Genomic DNA, 18,221 nt, shown 5'->3' on the forward strand with positions numbered 1-18,221 from the left:
TGTTGTGAGGCGTATTGCGCACTGTAGGAAAACAGTCATGCTACTTTTCTTATTGGTGAGTGGACGGCGTGTCGCGCTGCGCAAACGTTGCGCGCGGCACAGGAAACCCGGCTTAAAAAAGTCTTGCGTTACGATAATTGATGTCAGATGGCAGCACTATCTAGTGGTGCCAATTCAACGTGTTACTTTTTTTTTTTTTAATATACAGATATGGTCAGTCACGACTTAATTTTTCATCCGAAATGTGAGTTTTTTCTCTATGAAATTTCAGTTTTTATTGTCAATAAGAGATAAAGAGTTTCTTTCAAAAATGAATATTTTGAGTTTTCGAATTCATTTTTTTCATTGATACTCAATCCGTTCGACACTGCACTTCACTTCTTGATGGTCAACAAACCGTGACCCACCAGCTGGGGCGTAAACGTTGCGCGTGTTGCAAATGGTAAACACTAGAAGGTTATTTGTTTACTCTCAGTTTCTTCTTCAAGTCGGAACGAAATTATCAGTAATTATTCAATTATTATTTGGCCATTTAAAAAAAAAAGCCAACATGTTTTATAATTATCATGGGTAGCAACTTTTAAACATCCCAATGTAGTTAGATATTTATTTAAATGCCACGAAATAGTTTTTAAATGGCTCTGATATATTCGATTGGATTTCATATATTATGTGTATTACATTGCTTGTACTAGTTGATGGTAACTATAATAATCCCTATTTTACAATGTAGTCCCCCTTATAGATATAATCTTGAATGTGTCTCGAACCCACATTACATGTGATGCAACCGCTGAATTTTTGACCCATTTCTACATGTTTGATTGCACATGATGGGCTACATGGTTATTCATGTGAATCCATGGTAAGCTAGTTTTTGAAAATAGCTGTTTATGGAGGATTTGAATAGGTAATTGTTGACAGCATTGCGTTGCAAAGAAATGGCTCAGAGGCTATTCACAGTTATTTTGATGAAATTTTCTTCTATTCATTGTTGTGAAGATATATTATTCAAATATTATTATAAAATTTACAAGCTCCCTTTTGATGCTGGTTGGGCTTTGGCCTAGGGATTTACCCTGTATTTTTTGTGTTGCTGAGAATATGCTCACAGTGCAGTGCATTCTTTAGGTGTCATGCAGCTTTCGTAAATATAAAGTATGGCATGCGTTTAATCAGAGGACAGTGGTTGACACCTTGTCGTATCTTTCAGTAACAAAGTACACCATGCCTTTATTCATTGTATTGTAGCTAATGGCTCAAATCCGGTGCATTTATTGGATGTATGGCGGTTAATAATAGCTAGTCATATTTTTTAAAACACAGTATGCAATGTATTTACAGTATGCGTTATTTTGATGTATAGTGGCTAATGGCTTTAAGAAGCTAGATGCATTTTTCAATGTATGATGGGTAGTAATAGTTTATCGTATCTTTTATAGCGGGGTAAGTATCCCATGTTACTTATGTGACATGAAAATTCAAGCATTTACCATCTTTAATTGAAAGTTTGTAAGACATCAGATGGCAACATGAGCAAGAACTCAAATCAAACACTACTTGAACAACATAAATATGTTAGGGGTCACAGATACTCAGATATACTCACATTCGGGCATGTATGGTCTAGTAGTAGTATTCGGTGTAATGGGGCTTGATGCCATGTGTGCATTTCTTCAGTGTGTGGTAATTAATTATAGCTTGTTGTAGGTTTTAACTTAACTTTTGAATATCATTTAAATTATCTTTAATGAGTACACATACTAGTTCAGCATGTTCATTGATGATCATTTCGGATGTTGTACCATTCATCAGTACAACTCGGTTTACTTTAATGTTTACCAACATTGAGTCATTTCAAGGATTACAAAAATGAAAGACAACTTTTTATAATCATTTATTCAGTTATTTTTCTAAAATTAAGTATCTTTACAAAAAATATAAACATTTCATTAATTTGGTTATCACAGTATTAATCTCTTTTATGTTAGAGTTTCTTTAACAACAAATGTTCAACAAAAAATGGAGGGCTCTCGCCAATTTAGATTGTCGAGGCTCCTTCCAATTCCAGACGTTCACGTTGAGCATTTCCCATCGATACTTTTCTGGCACATATCCAGTACGAGGGCTCCCAACCTCCAAATCAACAGGGTCAGATCATCAACGGCAAACTCTCACTATGATGCAGGAGAACGCATGATCCAGTTAGTAATCCAGGTAGTAATGCTGTAGACAGATAAAGCGGTCTGATGACCCGAGCGACATTAGCAGATTGCTGTTAAAAACAAATGTACATGGTGACGGAATAAGTGCTACCCAGTACACTCCTTTATGGGCAAAGTGCGTAGTTAAGATGATATAGGTGTGTTATATACTTGGAGTAGCGTCATTCTGTAGTCCTGTTCTCAATACTTTGTTGGTATTTGATGTGAAGCCGTCCCATGATCCTTTGTCAAACCGTCCAATCAGGTTATGGAATCTGAAAAATGAACATACTTCGACAGACAATATATTATTTACATTACAACACAACATAAAATAATATTGTAAAATAATTTCATATGGAATCTAACGATACAAAACAAACTGGAAATATTGGAGACCTGACCAGGGTCTACAATACCAAGCCTATTGCACATTGAAGAATTTCATGGCATTATTAACCGTAAAATGGTTGTAAACAGCTGTAAAACGGCCCATAGATGGCATGAAGATAAATGATTGTACTTTTATGTATAACATTTTTTGCAAATCATTTATAATTTTATATTTCATTTCTTTTATCACATTTTAACCGAGGTCAATGATGCACCCCCTGGGGGATCCCCATCCGTGATCCACGGGACCTCCCTTATCATAATATCGGCAATTTGCGAGCCCCTCATGTTGCTTACGAAAATTGCATATAGCTTAAGTCCCTCCTTACACAGTCCTCTGCTGTACACTGAATAAACATATAATGCTGTGTGTGTGCACATATCCAGCATTTTTGCTTCTATTTTTTTATTATAAATAAAAAAACAAAAAAAAAACCCAGACTCTGGGCAAAGCAATTCGGCCCCCTTCCCCTGCAACTGTGATAAAAGGTACATCAGTAACCCAGTTGACGAAGGACACAAAATATCCCACTTGCAGATGTCAGAAACAGAAAAAAAATTATCTTAAAAAAAACATGGTTCCCCCTTTCCCCCATAATTCACTGATCTCTCTGAATTTTTTCCAGCATGTCCAGGTCTTTTATCACCTGCTTATATCTCTTCATTGAGACATAGCGGTGGCTCATATTCTGGGTATGAGGAGGAGGTATCAAATATACCAGGTGTACAAGTATGAAATGCTGATTTTTTTTCAAAAAAAACATGTTAAATTCAGAAGAATGATAAAAAAAGTGCTTTATTCAAAGTATGCTCTATTGCTTGTTATACATTTCTCCCATCTTTCCTGAAATTTGTGAATACCACGGCAGTAAAAATCTTCCCCTTTTGCTGCGAACCATTCATCGAGCTATTTTTTCACATCTTTGTACGAACCAAAGCGTTGCTCAGAAAGTGCGTGACCCATCAATGCAAACAAGTGGTAATCGGAAGGAGCCAAGTCTGGTGAGTAAGCCGCATAGGGTAGAACTTCCAGCTGAGTGCTTCCAACGTGTAGCGAACCGCTTTTGCTGTATGTGATGGAGCATTGCACATTGACCATTGTCAACGAGCATTTCACGTTGTCATGGGGCATTGCGATTAGAAACAGCTTGTTGACTAATGCCCAATTGCTCTGCGAGTTGTTTTTGTGTCTGTGTAGTATCATTTTCGTCCAACAATGCTTCCAATTCCACACCTTTTTTTTTTCGCGGTTTTCCATGTTCCTTGTCTGCAACATCGAAGTCGCCACTTTTGAAAAACCGAAACCATCATTCACACGTATCTTGCGATGGAGTATGTTCACCATAAGCTTCTCGAAGTAATCGGTATGATTCAGCAGCAGTTTTCTTCAAATGAAAACAAAAAAATGAATGATGTTCGCGAATGCTCTTTGTTCAGTATAACTTTCGACATATTGAACACAACAATACAACACTATGCACAGACTTTTCCAATTTATCACTCGTGCGCTTGTATGACACTTGTTGATGACACAACAAAATGGCGCAGTGTCAAATCTTTATAGCACAAACTGCATTGGTGCACCATCTGTTTTCTGAAATCTGCATTTCATACTTGTACACCTGGTATATAGGTATTGAATCAAATAATTTTATGTTCTATCCAAAGATTCATTTGTTTTCATTGTCTACTAGTAGGAAAAGCCTCTGAGAATTGAACATGTGGAATTTAGCAGATGTAATAAATCTAAAACAAATGTATTGTCGATCCTGCTTATAACGAACATATTTAGAACATTTTTTCACTTAGTACAACTTATTTTCGTCGTCCCATCTCTAAATAATTCTTATTAAGATTTCCTGTTCAAAGTGTTTTCCTGTGCTTACAACTTTTTTTATGACAGTCAGTTTTTTGAAAAGCGTTATAAGCAGGATCCACTGTAATTACACTCATGTCCATAAATTGAGGATAATGCCAGCTCTGGCAAATAAAGGTTCAGAAACAAAACAAACGTTACTTATTCATAAAGCCCATTTATTAAACAAAAGATAAAGAACAAAAACGACGGTGTATGTATGATGCCATTCATAAAAACTACGATTTCTGCTCCCTGGAGCAATTGTAAAAAATATCTCCTTTACAAAAAAGTCCCGATAAATTTGGGCTTTCATGGTTCCGGTTTGAACACGCAGATCTGTTCTGGAACCCAGTATAATTCCACCCCAAACAAGCAATGCTGCACCACCGTAACGGTGTCGTTCAATGATGTTGTCCTGGCGTTTTCCATATGAAAGTCTGACGTGAATCAGACTGCAAGCTAAACTTGGACTCGTCGGAAAACATCACACAAGCCCACTGTGACGATGTCCACATTGCATGTTCTCTACTCCAGGCTAATCGCTGCCGACAGTGAGTTGCTGTGAGCAGAACACCTCTGACAGGCCTGCAAGCATATAGACCAATATCTCCCAAACGTCTGTATACGGTTTGCCTTGAAACTGTGGTACCCATGGCTGCTGATAGCTGATGAGACAGGTCGGATGCTGTGCTTCGTCTGCTTCTTTTGGCAGTTACTGCCAAATACCGGTCTTCATTCGGCGTTGTAACTTGGGGGCGACCTGTACTGTAACGTCTACTGACATTTCCGTTATCTTGGAATCGTTGCCAAAGCCTAGAGATCACACTTTGGGCAATTCCAAGTTCCTCGGATACTTCCATCTGAGTACGCCCACATTCCAGGCGGCCAATAATTCTACCACGTAAAAAATCATCCACATGCATCCTCTGTGTCATAACTATTCGTTTATGGCACTGAGCGCCTTACAGAACTTTTCTGAACAATTTTACTTCTTTGCCACCATTCCTTATATACCCCCCCTTACACTCTCGTCATTGTGACGTACTATTGGCATCATCTGGTGGCTTCCTGAAATTTGCATATCATTCTTGCAGATGTGTGTGATAATTCTACAGTGTGTGATAATTTTTACTTTAGATTTTGATTTCCATGTGATTCTGAATTATCCTTAATAAATAAAGTGTCTCCCGTAAATAAAGTGTGATGATGAAGGACGTGTGTTTCCTTGTGTGATTAGTGTATTTCATTTAACCGATGTATCCAGTCCACCCACCCCGTTGTTTCGCAACAGTTGCGGCCCTGCATCTCTCCAAATTAGTGATACATGGATTGATATTTAATGTATATTTATTTGTGTTGTAGGTCTGTGATTTTCGTGGTGACCAGAGCTTTTTTTCAAAGGAATAGCCAACTCAAAATTGGAAAACCTTAGTATAAATCATATTTTTAGCATATTATCACTGCGTAATCGCGGGTTCCAAACTCGGATTTTCACCAAATGTAAAATTGGGGGCCCCGTCCCAAGAAAATAAAAAATATTTTTGTAGAAAATTAAAATATTGGAGAAAATGCAATCTTTTCTATACTATGTTAATTTAAAATTCTTTTTGAGCATTAGTGACCCACAATTTCTGTGGAAGAAATCCTTGTGCCCTCTAAAAGCTGATTCTGTGTACACCAATGATTTTTGCTATGCAAAAAGGTGACTACCACATAGCAGCTAGATGGGAAAACTGGGGATATTCAAGGTAGACTTTCAGTTTTTTTGAACGATTGCGGAAAATGTTTTACACTTTGAACAGAACAAGTGTTCAAAATCCTTCAAGATTTTTCAAAAAATGCACATTCACAATCTTGTAGGAACAAGGCAAATTTACACTGTATAGATGCTGTCTTTGAATGCCGGCAGATAGTCGCAAAATTACTATTATTTTTGGTATGTAACCAGAGGAGAGAAATTCCGCAGGGGAATAAAACTCGGATATTTGAAAATTCTGTACATGGCCCCTCATTAAGGAAAGCAACTAAATATCTTCAACAACCCACGTGTATATCAATACAATAGTCAGGGCCATAGCTAGCCATTCCTGTGCCCTGTGCAAGAATTTAAATTTAGGCCCCTTCTGACACATTTAGGCCCCCAAGTGGGTCCTGTGCAGGTGCACCTGCACAAATTTTTATGCATCTTTTTCCAAAATTCCTGGTATTTGACACTCAATGGCACGTCAATAGTATGTCAGTGGCATCTCTGAAAGATTCTTCGATATCTGCAGGCTGTACAGTGGTGATTGGGTTAAGGATTTTTTCCCTGGTACCCAACTTTGAGGTGTGAATGCAAACCTAATTCAATCTCGCCATTGAAAAGTCTTGCCACAAAGAGCAGCAGACCTATAACAGTACAAAGGAAAAACTTTTGTATTATCCATTTTTAAAGATTTTTTTTCTGGCAAAACTCCGAAGGTAGGACGAAAAGCCGCCAAGAATGAAATGGATGCAACTAAAGAAACAGCGAACAAAAGTAAAAACAGACAGACACTGCCTGACAGAGAAAATGCAACACCATGAAAGAATGAGTAGAATGCGATGAAAATTGTCAGGCACATAGAAAGGGAATGCATATAGAAATAAGTGATTTTGATTTCAAGCAAAATGTGATGCAGGAATCAAATATACAGATTAGGAAGTAGGACCACCTCTTGCAGTGATACACACATCAACCCTTCGAGGTACAGATGATGACTTATAGTCATTCACAAGTTGCACATGCTCTAGATCATTCTTTTAGTGATTCACACTCTCTAAGTCACTCTTTTGGTCCTTCGCATGCGTTTCATGCTCTAGGTCACTCACTGATCTGATCCCACTTTTTGGTCACTCACTGACCTAGCAAAAAGCAACCAATAAATTTATTGGTTACATTCGAGCAAATGCAACCGATAAATTTATTAGTTGCACCTAGCCTCTAGCTTTCTGGGTAGAGGAAGATTTGTTGAGGGTTATACAAATTTTGCCACCCTTTTCCCATTCCACAAATTTTCTTGGCCAATCAATTTGCAGCTGCAAATATGAAGAATCGAATCACTGATTTCACACTTCCCTAGTGCTGCTCTAGTACCAAGCTGATGAGGATAGACATTTTCTTTCCTAAGAACACTGTGTTCTTTTGTGCTGAACGGACTGCGCAATATACAGCCTCCTAACTCAGCAACAGCTGGTGACAAAATTACCCCCCCCCCCCCATGCATTTTGACCTTATTGGTCCTTGCACCAATAAACCCAAAATCCAATCCAATTGAAAATTAGCCCCCAGATGGTGATGTCCATAATGTCTATTTTCCAGATCCAGAATTTTTTGAAGGATCCATTTTTCAGAATCAGAATTTTTTGAAGGATCCATTTTTCAGAATCAGAATTTTTTTAAGACCCCATTTTTGCGATTCAGAATTATGTGAAATGTTCCTTTTCCAATTGCAGAATTTTCGTGAAGGGTCTGGAAAACGCACCCAAATTTTGGCTGGATAGACCCCTGATTACGGATGGAGGGGGTGGGCATCAGGATTTTTTATAAGATGCTTAGGTGGGGCTTGGTGAGAGAAAATGTTGGAAACCACTTGACCGACAGCTGTAAAGAGGTCAATAGACAGATGTTCAAGTCATTACTTTAACAGTTTCATTTCTTATTGGTAGTCCACAATGTGTTTTCTTTCCCCCCAATATCAGATTTTATAATGCTTACAAGTAAATTTATAAGACAATATCATTTGCTTGTAATATTTACATGAATATTTTGTGATTTATTCTAGTTAACGGTTGTGAATTCTTTGGATGAATAAACAAAATGGCCAATTATAAAGCCAGGTAATACTCTATTTTTCTTTTGGCAAGTTTCAAGTTATAATTTTACTATTGCGTATTACTGTGACGGCATGTTCGCAAAAAAAAACAAAAAACAACAACATTGGAAGTTTGAAATAAGAAGAAAATTTATTAGAAGTTGCAAAACCTCTCTTAACGGCCACCCTCCAGTTTTGCAGCCAAATAAAAATTTCTGAGGAAGAAATCTTCATTCTGTGGCCAACATCAGAATGAGGTAAAAAATTAAAATGATAATTACTGCCAACAAATGAAATTATGCTGGACACATGTTAAATGACCAATCCCGATAAGTAGAGTCCGATCAAGCCTACCCGATTCTAGGAAACAATGTTTTCTTCCCACGATTCAAAGCTGGCAATAAAAATTTTGACTCTGCTCTGTTTGTTGCAGTTAGTTTAATGTCTCCTGATTGTGTCAACAGATGTTTGAGGAAACTTCAAAAATTTATGATGGCCTCTTAGGCTGCTCTCATAGCAGAGCGAAGAGATACAAGTTATACAAGAATTGCAACTAGGAAGAAAAAAATACATAGGGGTTGAGGAAGAGATGTCTGAGAATAGTAAAACAGAAGGGGGATAGAGAAAATATATGACCGTGAGGGTTTCTGAAATGCAAGCATTTGACGATGATGATCCCCCTTCAGATGAGGGAAAGAATAAATGGGGAGAAATGGACCAATCAGCAGATTGAGGTGGAAAACGAACAGGTTTGTTCACATCATGCGCCTCGTTGAGTGGCCTCTTTCTCTTTTTTGCCTTGCTTCTCGAGTATGTGCAGTGTAAAACAATACAATTGTTTCCGTTGTTATGTGCCGTACTATGTGTACAGCCTTAGCTGAGAAAATCTTAGTCTTCAAATTAACCCTTTAAGCGGCAATCATGAGATATCTCACCTCAGTAAAAGCCTTTTATTTCAGCATTGACAAGCCCAGATATTTTGTAAAAATTATTATTCAATGGAAATTTTTTCCCTATACCCCTTAGTTTACAACTGCTGAAAATCGGATGAAAGCCTTCTTAATTAAAAAGATTGGCATTTTGAAGATGGGTTTAGAGATTTCTAATTGCCACTTGAGGGTTTAATAATCGAATAGGCCTATCTTGTATTAATCAGTCATCTGGTCAATTAATTTCTTCTTTTCTCTTTCTCGGACGTTTGAAGCTAATAAAATATATTTTTTTATTAAAATTTTTTTTGACTAGCATGCATTGAAGCTGAGTTCATCATTTTCTTTGCCGTTTTTGAAAATGATCAAGAAAAACAAATTTATTAATTGAAGTAATTAATAATTAGTTTTTGGAATTATGCAGAAAATTGGCATGATGTATATATTCTGGCATAACTAGGTGAATGGTTGGAGGTGACATCTTTCTTTTCATATGTGTCAAAATCTAGTGGCACCTGATGCCATTTGCTAGCAATTAGGTGATTGTTGTGGACAGTGATCCATCGCACACACCATTCAGCATATATACTCTCCCAAGGAAGAAATATTCTATCTGCTTTTATAGGTTAGTGGTAGAGTACTTGTCTGACACACGCGGGACTAGAGTTTGAGTCCCATGGAGGCAGAGATGAATTTTTCTTTCCAAAAAATCAGCATCTCTACATATAGCCAGTTATCCAGTGTATCTTGTGATAACTGAACATCACTGCAAAAGCCACTTTTCTTATGGTCGCCTCTCTTTTATGTTGATTTAATTCTTACTTAGAAATTGTTTGTCTATGAATTTGTGAAAAATCTTGAGATTCTCTCTTTTATTCTACTAGGCTTAAGGTTTATGAAGAATTCTTCTCGAGAGAAGTTATTCCTTTAGATGAACTTCAGGAGCTTTGCTTCAATGGTATGGTTATCCCCTCAATATCAACTCCACTGTCATATAAGTTGCATTCATTTTTAATATAACTCATTATAATAGCAATATTCCTTAAAGTTACACCCAGTACATCCCCCCCACCTATATCGAGTAGAAAATCTCCATGTCTTTTTAGCAAAATCCTTATTATCATAGTTTATACATATAATCTATAGTAGGGGTGCATAACCTTTTCAGTCTGCAGGCCAGATGTGCGATATTTCTGTCGCTTGTGAGCCAGAAACAATATATTGGGTGACTATATTTTATAGGACATTCTCATACTTTTCATTGTCCTGACAATTCCTATGTCAGTCCTAAATGTCCCATTCTTTCCCCAACGAAGGAGTTTACTTGATTTTTTCTTGTTTGCTTATAGGCTACATTATGATTTGATAATTGCGACCCTAATTATCATAATTTTGTCATCCAGCATATTTGTCTAACATGCAATTTTTTTAATGAATTACACTTTGATCTATTGAGACTTTCAGTAGCCCTCTACTTCCTGTCATTGGCAATGTTTCAGAAATTTTAGCGATAGTTGGCAATTACATTAACCCTTGTCAATTTTTTTGGTTATAATGGACAACTTTACTTACCGCTGACAATTTTTATTTTGGCTTTAATTGGCAATGTCATATTGATTCCGATTTATAGCATTTTTATGAAGGAAATATGGTCAGCTATACTTTTCTACTGTGAACACTTTTAATAGGCCATGTGGAACCCCTGGTGGGCCTGAGATTGTGCACTCCGATCTGTGGATTATAGGGGGCAAATTATGGCTTCAAGATATTGAAAATTTGAGTTATAACCGTTAGTATCTTTTATAGCATATCTGATATTGTATATTTCATTTGCAGGTATACCAGATAGTTTAGGATACAGATCAATATGCTGGAAGGTAATGTCTGTTTGATGAAATATTTCCTTTGTTGCCTTTTATTTTGAATGTGTGTTTAGTATTTGAGCTCTGTAAATCTGTCTGCTTGGTAAATGGGGTGATTAACAGTATTGGGAATGAAGGTAAATGAGAAAGAATGTATATAGAAATTTGATAAATTACATTTGATATTCAATTCGGGTTTGCGTATAACAATACCAAGAAAGATTTGCAAGTAAAAAACCAGTTTTGAGAAGCCAGATGTCTTTCGGGAAATAAATGGGGAGTATTATCAATAGCCATAATACATTTGCTTATCAGAACAAGAGGAGAAAAAAAATGTTAGGTTTTTTGAAAATGCTATGGGCTTAGTCACCCAAACTATGAATTTGTTATAAGCTGTCAAAATAACACAGGTTAGCAGTTAAGACACCTACATAACCAAAGGATGCTCAGAAATGTTGTGAGTTTGATAGTCCTTATCAGGATCTTTCCTGACAACAGGTACTACAAGAATGGTGCAAAGAGGACCACAAAAACCCCATAGAACTGGCTATAAGCCCCCTTCCCCTCTTACAGTAAGAGATTGAAAAAAGAATTGGAAAGATGAGTTAATTTTAAGTATCATATAGGTCTGAATGTGTTGTCTTATTTCAAACATTGGAATGTCTGTTATGGGTTTAAAATTTTAATTATAACATATTTATAGGACATTTATTTGTTTATTGCAGCTTTTATTGTATTATTTGCCTTCTAAGAAAGCAGAATGGCAGGATTTCCTCAACAAACAAAGGTGAAAACGTTTGGCTATAATATCAAAATAAAATGTTCAAATCAACAAATTAGAATTATTCGAATTTGAATCTGAAATTCCCTATGCTTCTTAGGAATCTATATTGTCGTTTCATCGAAGAAATGGTCATCATACCGGGCAGTCAGAATAAATCTGGGACTCGTATCGATGTTACATTAGAAGACCACGTAAGAGATTTTTGTTGTGCCGATTGATTACTGTTTTCAGTTTTGCTTGATAACTTTTTTTTATGTTGTCTTTCTCATTTTTTTTACCTCGGACTGAACAACTAGAATTTCTGAAAGTCTCAGTTTCTCAAAGTGTTTTACGTTTTCTTTTGGTAGCCACTTAATCCTAATCCTGATGGAAAATGGATGACTTTTTTCAAAGATAATGAAGTACTTTTGCAAATCAATAAAGATGTGCGGTGAGTATATATCCTCATGTATATATCTTTATGTTAAGGAGTTGATCATTTAATTCTTTTCGATAAAACAATTATAGTCTTTCCAGGACAAGAAAGGACATCGGACTGTTTTTCTGTTTTTTAGATAAAATGTTCTGAAGAATGAAGTTAACAAATGGACAAATCTGTCTTGTTTAACACCGTCAGCATCCTATTAAGTTTGATTTTAGTGTCTAGGCAGGAAAAACGCTGGAGATGCTACCTGGGCCTGATTTTTGCATGGGTAAAATTTCCCAGGGCCCTCAAATTTGTGATATTTGTTTGTTTTACTGACGAAACATTTTTTTTTTTCTTATGATTCTTGAGGACACCCTGGTGCCTATTTTGCCTAGATTCTTATAAGTTCAATATAAAAAATCCCTACTTTTTCTTTCGAAAATCCCTTTTATAATCTACGATTTTTAATTATGAAATTTTAATCTGTGCAAAAAATCATGAAATTCTCATTCTCAAAGGTGCTTCGGCAACTCCAGAGAGTACCCTTTCATTTTTCACGTGGACAAAATGGATCCTCTTTCCAGGAGGGGGGGGGGGGGGAGTTTGTAAAGCCAAATCTTGTTGTCAGAGATCTATATTAATCTCCAAGTCATTATTTTAAAGCATTTTTTTCGTTGGATTTTTCAGGCGATTGTGTCCAGACATATCCTTCTTCCAGCAGCCCACAGATTATCCATGTGAAGCAGTTGTCTGCAGGAAAGATGTAGAATCATTGAGGAACAGAATCGAACAGACTGTGCTGAGGTCAGCGACAGTTACTCGCAACTGGAGGGGTACAACAAATGTAAGAGGCAACAGCTAACACTTGCTTGTACGAGCTAAATGAGTTACATGTTTGTGTTGATACTTGTAAAAACAATATTTCATATGTTTATGCATATTAAATTTTGATCACCTGTATGGAAAATACTTGTATATTTCTGTGTGTGTTACAGTCAATATCAAGTCTGCAAGGTTTAAGAAATGAATAGCCACTTTGCCAATTGGCTGGACTTTGGACACTGGTCATAAAATATCAACATCATTGAGAAATTGTTTAAAATTTTTTTTTTGTAAAGAATGAAAAAGTAACATTCATGCTAATCTGAATTTTTTTTCAAATTTTCAGATTTCTCTGTTCAAGAAGCGTGCTCAAGAAGAATACGAGCATTTGCCAAATGGACAAGAGGCTCATTGGGAAGTAGTCCAAAGGATATTATTCATTTATGCCAAATTGAATCCAGGACAAAGCTATGTTCAAGTAAAATAATTAATTTTCTGTGTGATTTTTGGTTACAAGCTTAAGGCAGCTACACACATGACCGCAAGCTTGACAAGCCTGCACATTCAATTTTTTTCATAAGCATAATCGAGCATCTGTAGGGGAAATTTTGCACAAGCATTTTGATTGTAAAAGAGGCTTGAAGATTGAACAATTTTAATTATGTGTGCTTGTGTAAGCCAAGCATGCTCAAGCGAAACAAAAGGTGTGTACCATGTGGGTAGTTTGTAAAAGCAAGTAACAGTCTTCATATTCCAGTGAGCTCTGCTTGGTGCTAGTATTTTTTGTTGCTGTTTTTCTTCCTTATGTAAGGATAAAAGTAGCCAAAGCAAAAACATCATTGCTCAAGCTATACATGTTTCAAGTACAAACTGGTTCTTATACAAGCAATACTTGTACTGTGAGGTGTCAAAAGGAAATTGTGAATGCTTGCACAAAAAAGTTGAATGTACTTGCAATTACATGTGTAGTCACCTTTAGCAGCTATATATGCATATTTTTAATCTCCCATGCAATCTAGTGACAACTGACTACTTTTGATACATTGGGTATTTCTCCAAAAATATCTAAAAGGAGTAAAAATTCCACAGTTCATTTTAAAATTCTAGTAAAATTTGAAAAATAACCATTTTTAAAAGAGGGGAGTTTTACTGTGATGGTTTGATCTCCGAAAATGATTACTAGGAAAAATATGAAAATTTGTAATTTTATACATTCTCAATAAAATATTTGTCAATCAGTAGAATTTACACCTCTCTCTATTGTAACGAGAAATTTGCCTTTACAACTGAATGAAAATTTGCTGAGATATCAGCGATTGAAATTCCTTTTCGATGGTTTTGGTGAAACACTCCTTTTATAATTGCGTACTGTGTCTGCAGAAAATTCACTGCCAATTATTCACAGACAACCGTTCATCATTGAGAGATTGAGTGTTAGCGTCAGTAAGCAAGAGTTTGAGAATGGGTGAGCGAGCAAGTGACTGAGAAAATAAGTAATTGAGTAAATGAGCAATTTACAAAATTCTGGATCTGAAATATTGGCCATTCACAAAGTACACATTAATGTAATCATAAATTTGACATTTAATTTCTTTTGTGATAAATTAACTAGATTATTTTGCTTTTTCCAAAATTAATGAATTTTTTTTACAAAAATGAGAATTCGCAGAACCTTGCAAAAGATGTCTGAACAGACCCTGGACTTGCTTACTCACTCACTATCTCTCCTATGGTGCATTTCGGTCTGTGAACTTTACTTTCAATGAATTTTTCTTTCGGTGCATTGTTGTTGGTAAGTTTTTAGAATCCTAATACACTGTCCTGAAAAGATGGATAGTTTGAGAAAGTGTAAAATATAATCTTTGTGATTGAAGATACAACCATTTGGAAGATATTTTAAATGAATCTAATATCAGCTAAAATATGATAAAAAGCTTAATTTTGCTTATGAATTGAAAAACAGTAAAAATCAGTGAAAAGCAGTGATCTGGAATAATCAAACTGCTGATTAGCACATTAAAGTGCTAAGGAAATCTGTTTCCAAAGCAGCTCAAGTTTTAACCCACCAAAGCATGGGCGGAGATACATTGTGGAGTCGACTGATCTAATGTATATATGTATAGATGAATTGACATCATCATCATGCCCCCACCCCCAGCAATAATGACCTTACCCCCTAGACTTCCAAGTCAATCTCTGCCTATGCACCAAAGTTGAGGGTCATATAAAAAAAAGCTGATGAATAAATCAAGTCTATTTTTCTTGGTGAAAGCAATACACAAGTATGTGAAGGCTATTCCACAGAAATGTTTTACATATATGCACATTTCGTATTTCTAGTAATACTGAGGAATGGTGTATTTAGTATAGGCTATGATACAAATGCCACAACAGGCAAACTGCCCATCGAGGTGACAGAAAAAAACAAAAAATACTCACGAAAATATGGATGTAAAAAAAAAGATTCAGCAACCCAAAAAATGAAATTTTCATTCAAATAACTATGAGGAAAACGGAATACCATAAGCAATTATGGTTGTCTTCATCTAAGTATAGATAGACTATCAAGAGAGAGATTTATCCCTATATTGGTATCATATATTTTTTAAGCCTGTCAACTATGGTAGAACTCACAACACCAGAGGGTAAAATCTTGCATCTGTTCACAAATCTGTTAGAGAAAAATTCTCTGTGGCGTCACAACCTGGAGATTGATATAGACCCGGCCCCACAAAATGAGGCATATTACGAAAAATGTCATATAGTTATGTATTTCATAAACATAACTCATTGTGGCTTGTGTGCTGCATGTTCGAGTGGCATTAGTTATGATTAGAGCAGTTGTTTAAAGTGGGTGCCATTTTCTTGAAGGCACATGGCCACTCAATGTTTCTTTTTCTCTTTGACGACGTCTTGCAGTGTACCTTTGGTGATTGAACTGATTGCAGCGGAAATGTGATCTTTTACCTTTTACAAAACAATCCTCGCTTTCTTTGAGACCCTTTGACATGCCACACAAGACTTGCCATCCAAAAATTATTTCTTGAGTATAGACTCAACAAAGCCTACAGCTTAATATATCTAAATTTTAAGCTATTACATGCATTCTCAATAGAATTATTAGCATATCCATGGGACTGGTTCTATAAGAATCATCCTGTATGTCAATAAGCTCTTTGAAAATACAGGACAATCTAAATGCAGTTAGTATGATGTGTATGAAGTATGATATCCTGACTCTACTGTATTTATAAATTTGTTCTTTGCAGGGTATGAATGAGATCATAGGGCCAATTTATTATGTTTTTGCGTCTGATCCAGATCCTGAATGGAGAAGTAAGAACTAGTAATCCAATTTTATTTTATATTTTTATTATGGGACTGTTTTAAGGCTTATGCCTCATCTATATATTTTTCATAATGCAGTGAAATCTCAGTATACTGATATTCTATGTGCCAAAAAAAAACTTTGTGGCAGGACGGTTTTTTATATCAAGGCACAAGGGCGTAAAGTTATTGAAAATGTTGGGGGGGCTCAAGCCCCATACAATGGAACCTCGTTTATTCGTCGCGTCGTATGAACGAGGTTTTAAGCACGTCGCCGAACAGTCGGGTCAAAGCGTCGTATAAATGCAAAAATCGTATAACTGAAACGTTATCTCTACCTTACTCTTTTGCAAAAATTTCCCTAAGAAAACTAAAAATTATTGTAATTCAAAACCATATTTCATGAAATTGAAATCAAGAAAAAATTATATTACAAAAAAAAATTACTCGAAATACAGCACTAAGATTGACATAACATTGCTGTTTCATAAACCTCAAGCACTCTTGTGATGTTCCTTTTAAGATTTGAAATACAAAAATGCGTTATTTATAAACTTAAACAAAAAAATTCATCTGTGTTGTTCGATTTCTATATTCAAGAAAAAAGTCAATAAAGCATCGAGTTCAGCTCTTTTGAAAAAAACCAGTTCTGTTTTAAAGAACTGTTTTTGCGTGCATCTACGGTCAACAATCAACCTCCGTTAGCAGTCAGTTCATTTCGGAACTTGCAACAGATATTGTTGAAGCCACCTCCATTCCGTGGTCACATCCGCAGGAACACTTTGAAAATGATTATAATTTTTTTCAAGGACTTTTAAAGATTTGAAAATGAACTTTTTCTCCAAGGATTTTCAAGGAGGGTACGAACCCTGTCCCTATATATCAGGGCTTGACAAATTTGGGGCTCCGGGTCACCATGGCGACTAGAAAATCGGTATCGGCACCAAACATTCTCTGCATGCATGTGATTTGCTAGAGTGGAATCATAGGATGACGAAAACAGTGTGGCTTTCAACATGGGAGGGGGGGGGGTCTCCGTAAGTCCTGAAAAAATCTAAAAAACATCATTTTGGACCGTTTTTCTTCAGCAAAAACCATGCTTGGCTCTTCAGGAATATGGCTGTTTCCTACATAGTTTTTGATTTGTCAAGATCGGCTATATTCAAATGACATCAAAACAGGAATCATTCAATGTTTTAAAACAGTATTGAAATTTATACTCGATGAAAAATTCAAAAAGCATGGTCATATAGGCTTATGCAGCCAGAGCCGCTATCCTATAAAATGTTTGACAAATGATTTTACTTCATGTTCATTTCCTTTTCTCTTTAGAGGTGGGGGGGGGGAAAGAGGACAAAATCACTGAAAATATTACGATTTGATATTTTGGTTTTTTGTTGGTCGGCATTTCTTCGAGCAGAAATACTTAATTTCGTTTCATTTGTGTTCAATAATGTGCATTTCAATATAATACAGGAGCACCGTATTTGATTTGCAAAAAATTCAATATAAACAAACAAAACAAAAATATTAAAATGTCTGAGTGAGTACAGTGTTTAAAGAGAGGAAAAATGCAACACCATACTGAGCTCTTTCACGTATTAATAATGAGAAAATTATTATTGCGTAATTAATGACAAAAGTTTGGTGTAGATAATATCTGATATGGTGATAATCTCATTATGAAATCAATGATGCAATAATTTTATTGCATCAATTAAAAAAATGTGAAGGAAGAGCAACTTTTTTGCGCATTAACCCTATATAGTCCCGTTGATTTTTGAATAGACATGGTAAATGGTC

At 35.9% G+C, this 18,221-nt stretch overlaps 1 protein-coding gene across 2 annotated transcripts in view; it reads left to right on the forward strand.

Annotated features, from left to right (window-relative positions):
- Nucleotides 1-376: 376 nt before the first annotated feature.
- The window catches only part of LOC149081557 (TBC1 domain family member 13), a 39,276-nt gene continuing 21,431 nt past the window's right edge, over nt 377-18,221 (forward strand). The window contains exons 1-10 of one of the 2 annotated variants that reach the window (XM_089238498.1): nt 377-442; nt 8,259-8,313; nt 10,102-10,175; nt 11,054-11,094; nt 11,805-11,866; nt 11,961-12,054; nt 12,211-12,293; nt 12,957-13,113; nt 13,438-13,569; nt 16,361-16,427. In XM_089238498.1, the coding sequence (XP_089094624.1) occupies nt 8,294-8,313; nt 10,102-10,175; nt 11,054-11,094; nt 11,805-11,866; nt 11,961-12,054; nt 12,211-12,293; nt 12,957-13,113; nt 13,438-13,569; nt 16,361-16,427 (730 nt within the window). In that variant the 5' untranslated portion in view covers nt 377-442; nt 8,259-8,293. Of the gene's footprint in view, nt 506-8,258; nt 8,314-10,101; nt 10,176-11,053; nt 11,095-11,804; nt 11,867-11,960; nt 12,055-12,210; nt 12,294-12,956; nt 13,114-13,437; nt 13,570-16,360; nt 16,428-18,221 lie in introns of both variants that reach the window. The other variant, XM_089238497.1, reaches the window with a different exon arrangement.

This window comes from Pholcus phalangioides, unplaced genomic scaffold (genome assembly GCF_987345545.1).
Source record: "Pholcus phalangioides strain wild (caught in Gottingen) unplaced genomic scaffold, Ppha-v1.0 ptg000010l_1, whole genome shotgun sequence".
Taxonomy (NCBI): domain Eukaryota; kingdom Metazoa; phylum Arthropoda; class Arachnida; order Araneae; family Pholcidae; genus Pholcus; species Pholcus phalangioides.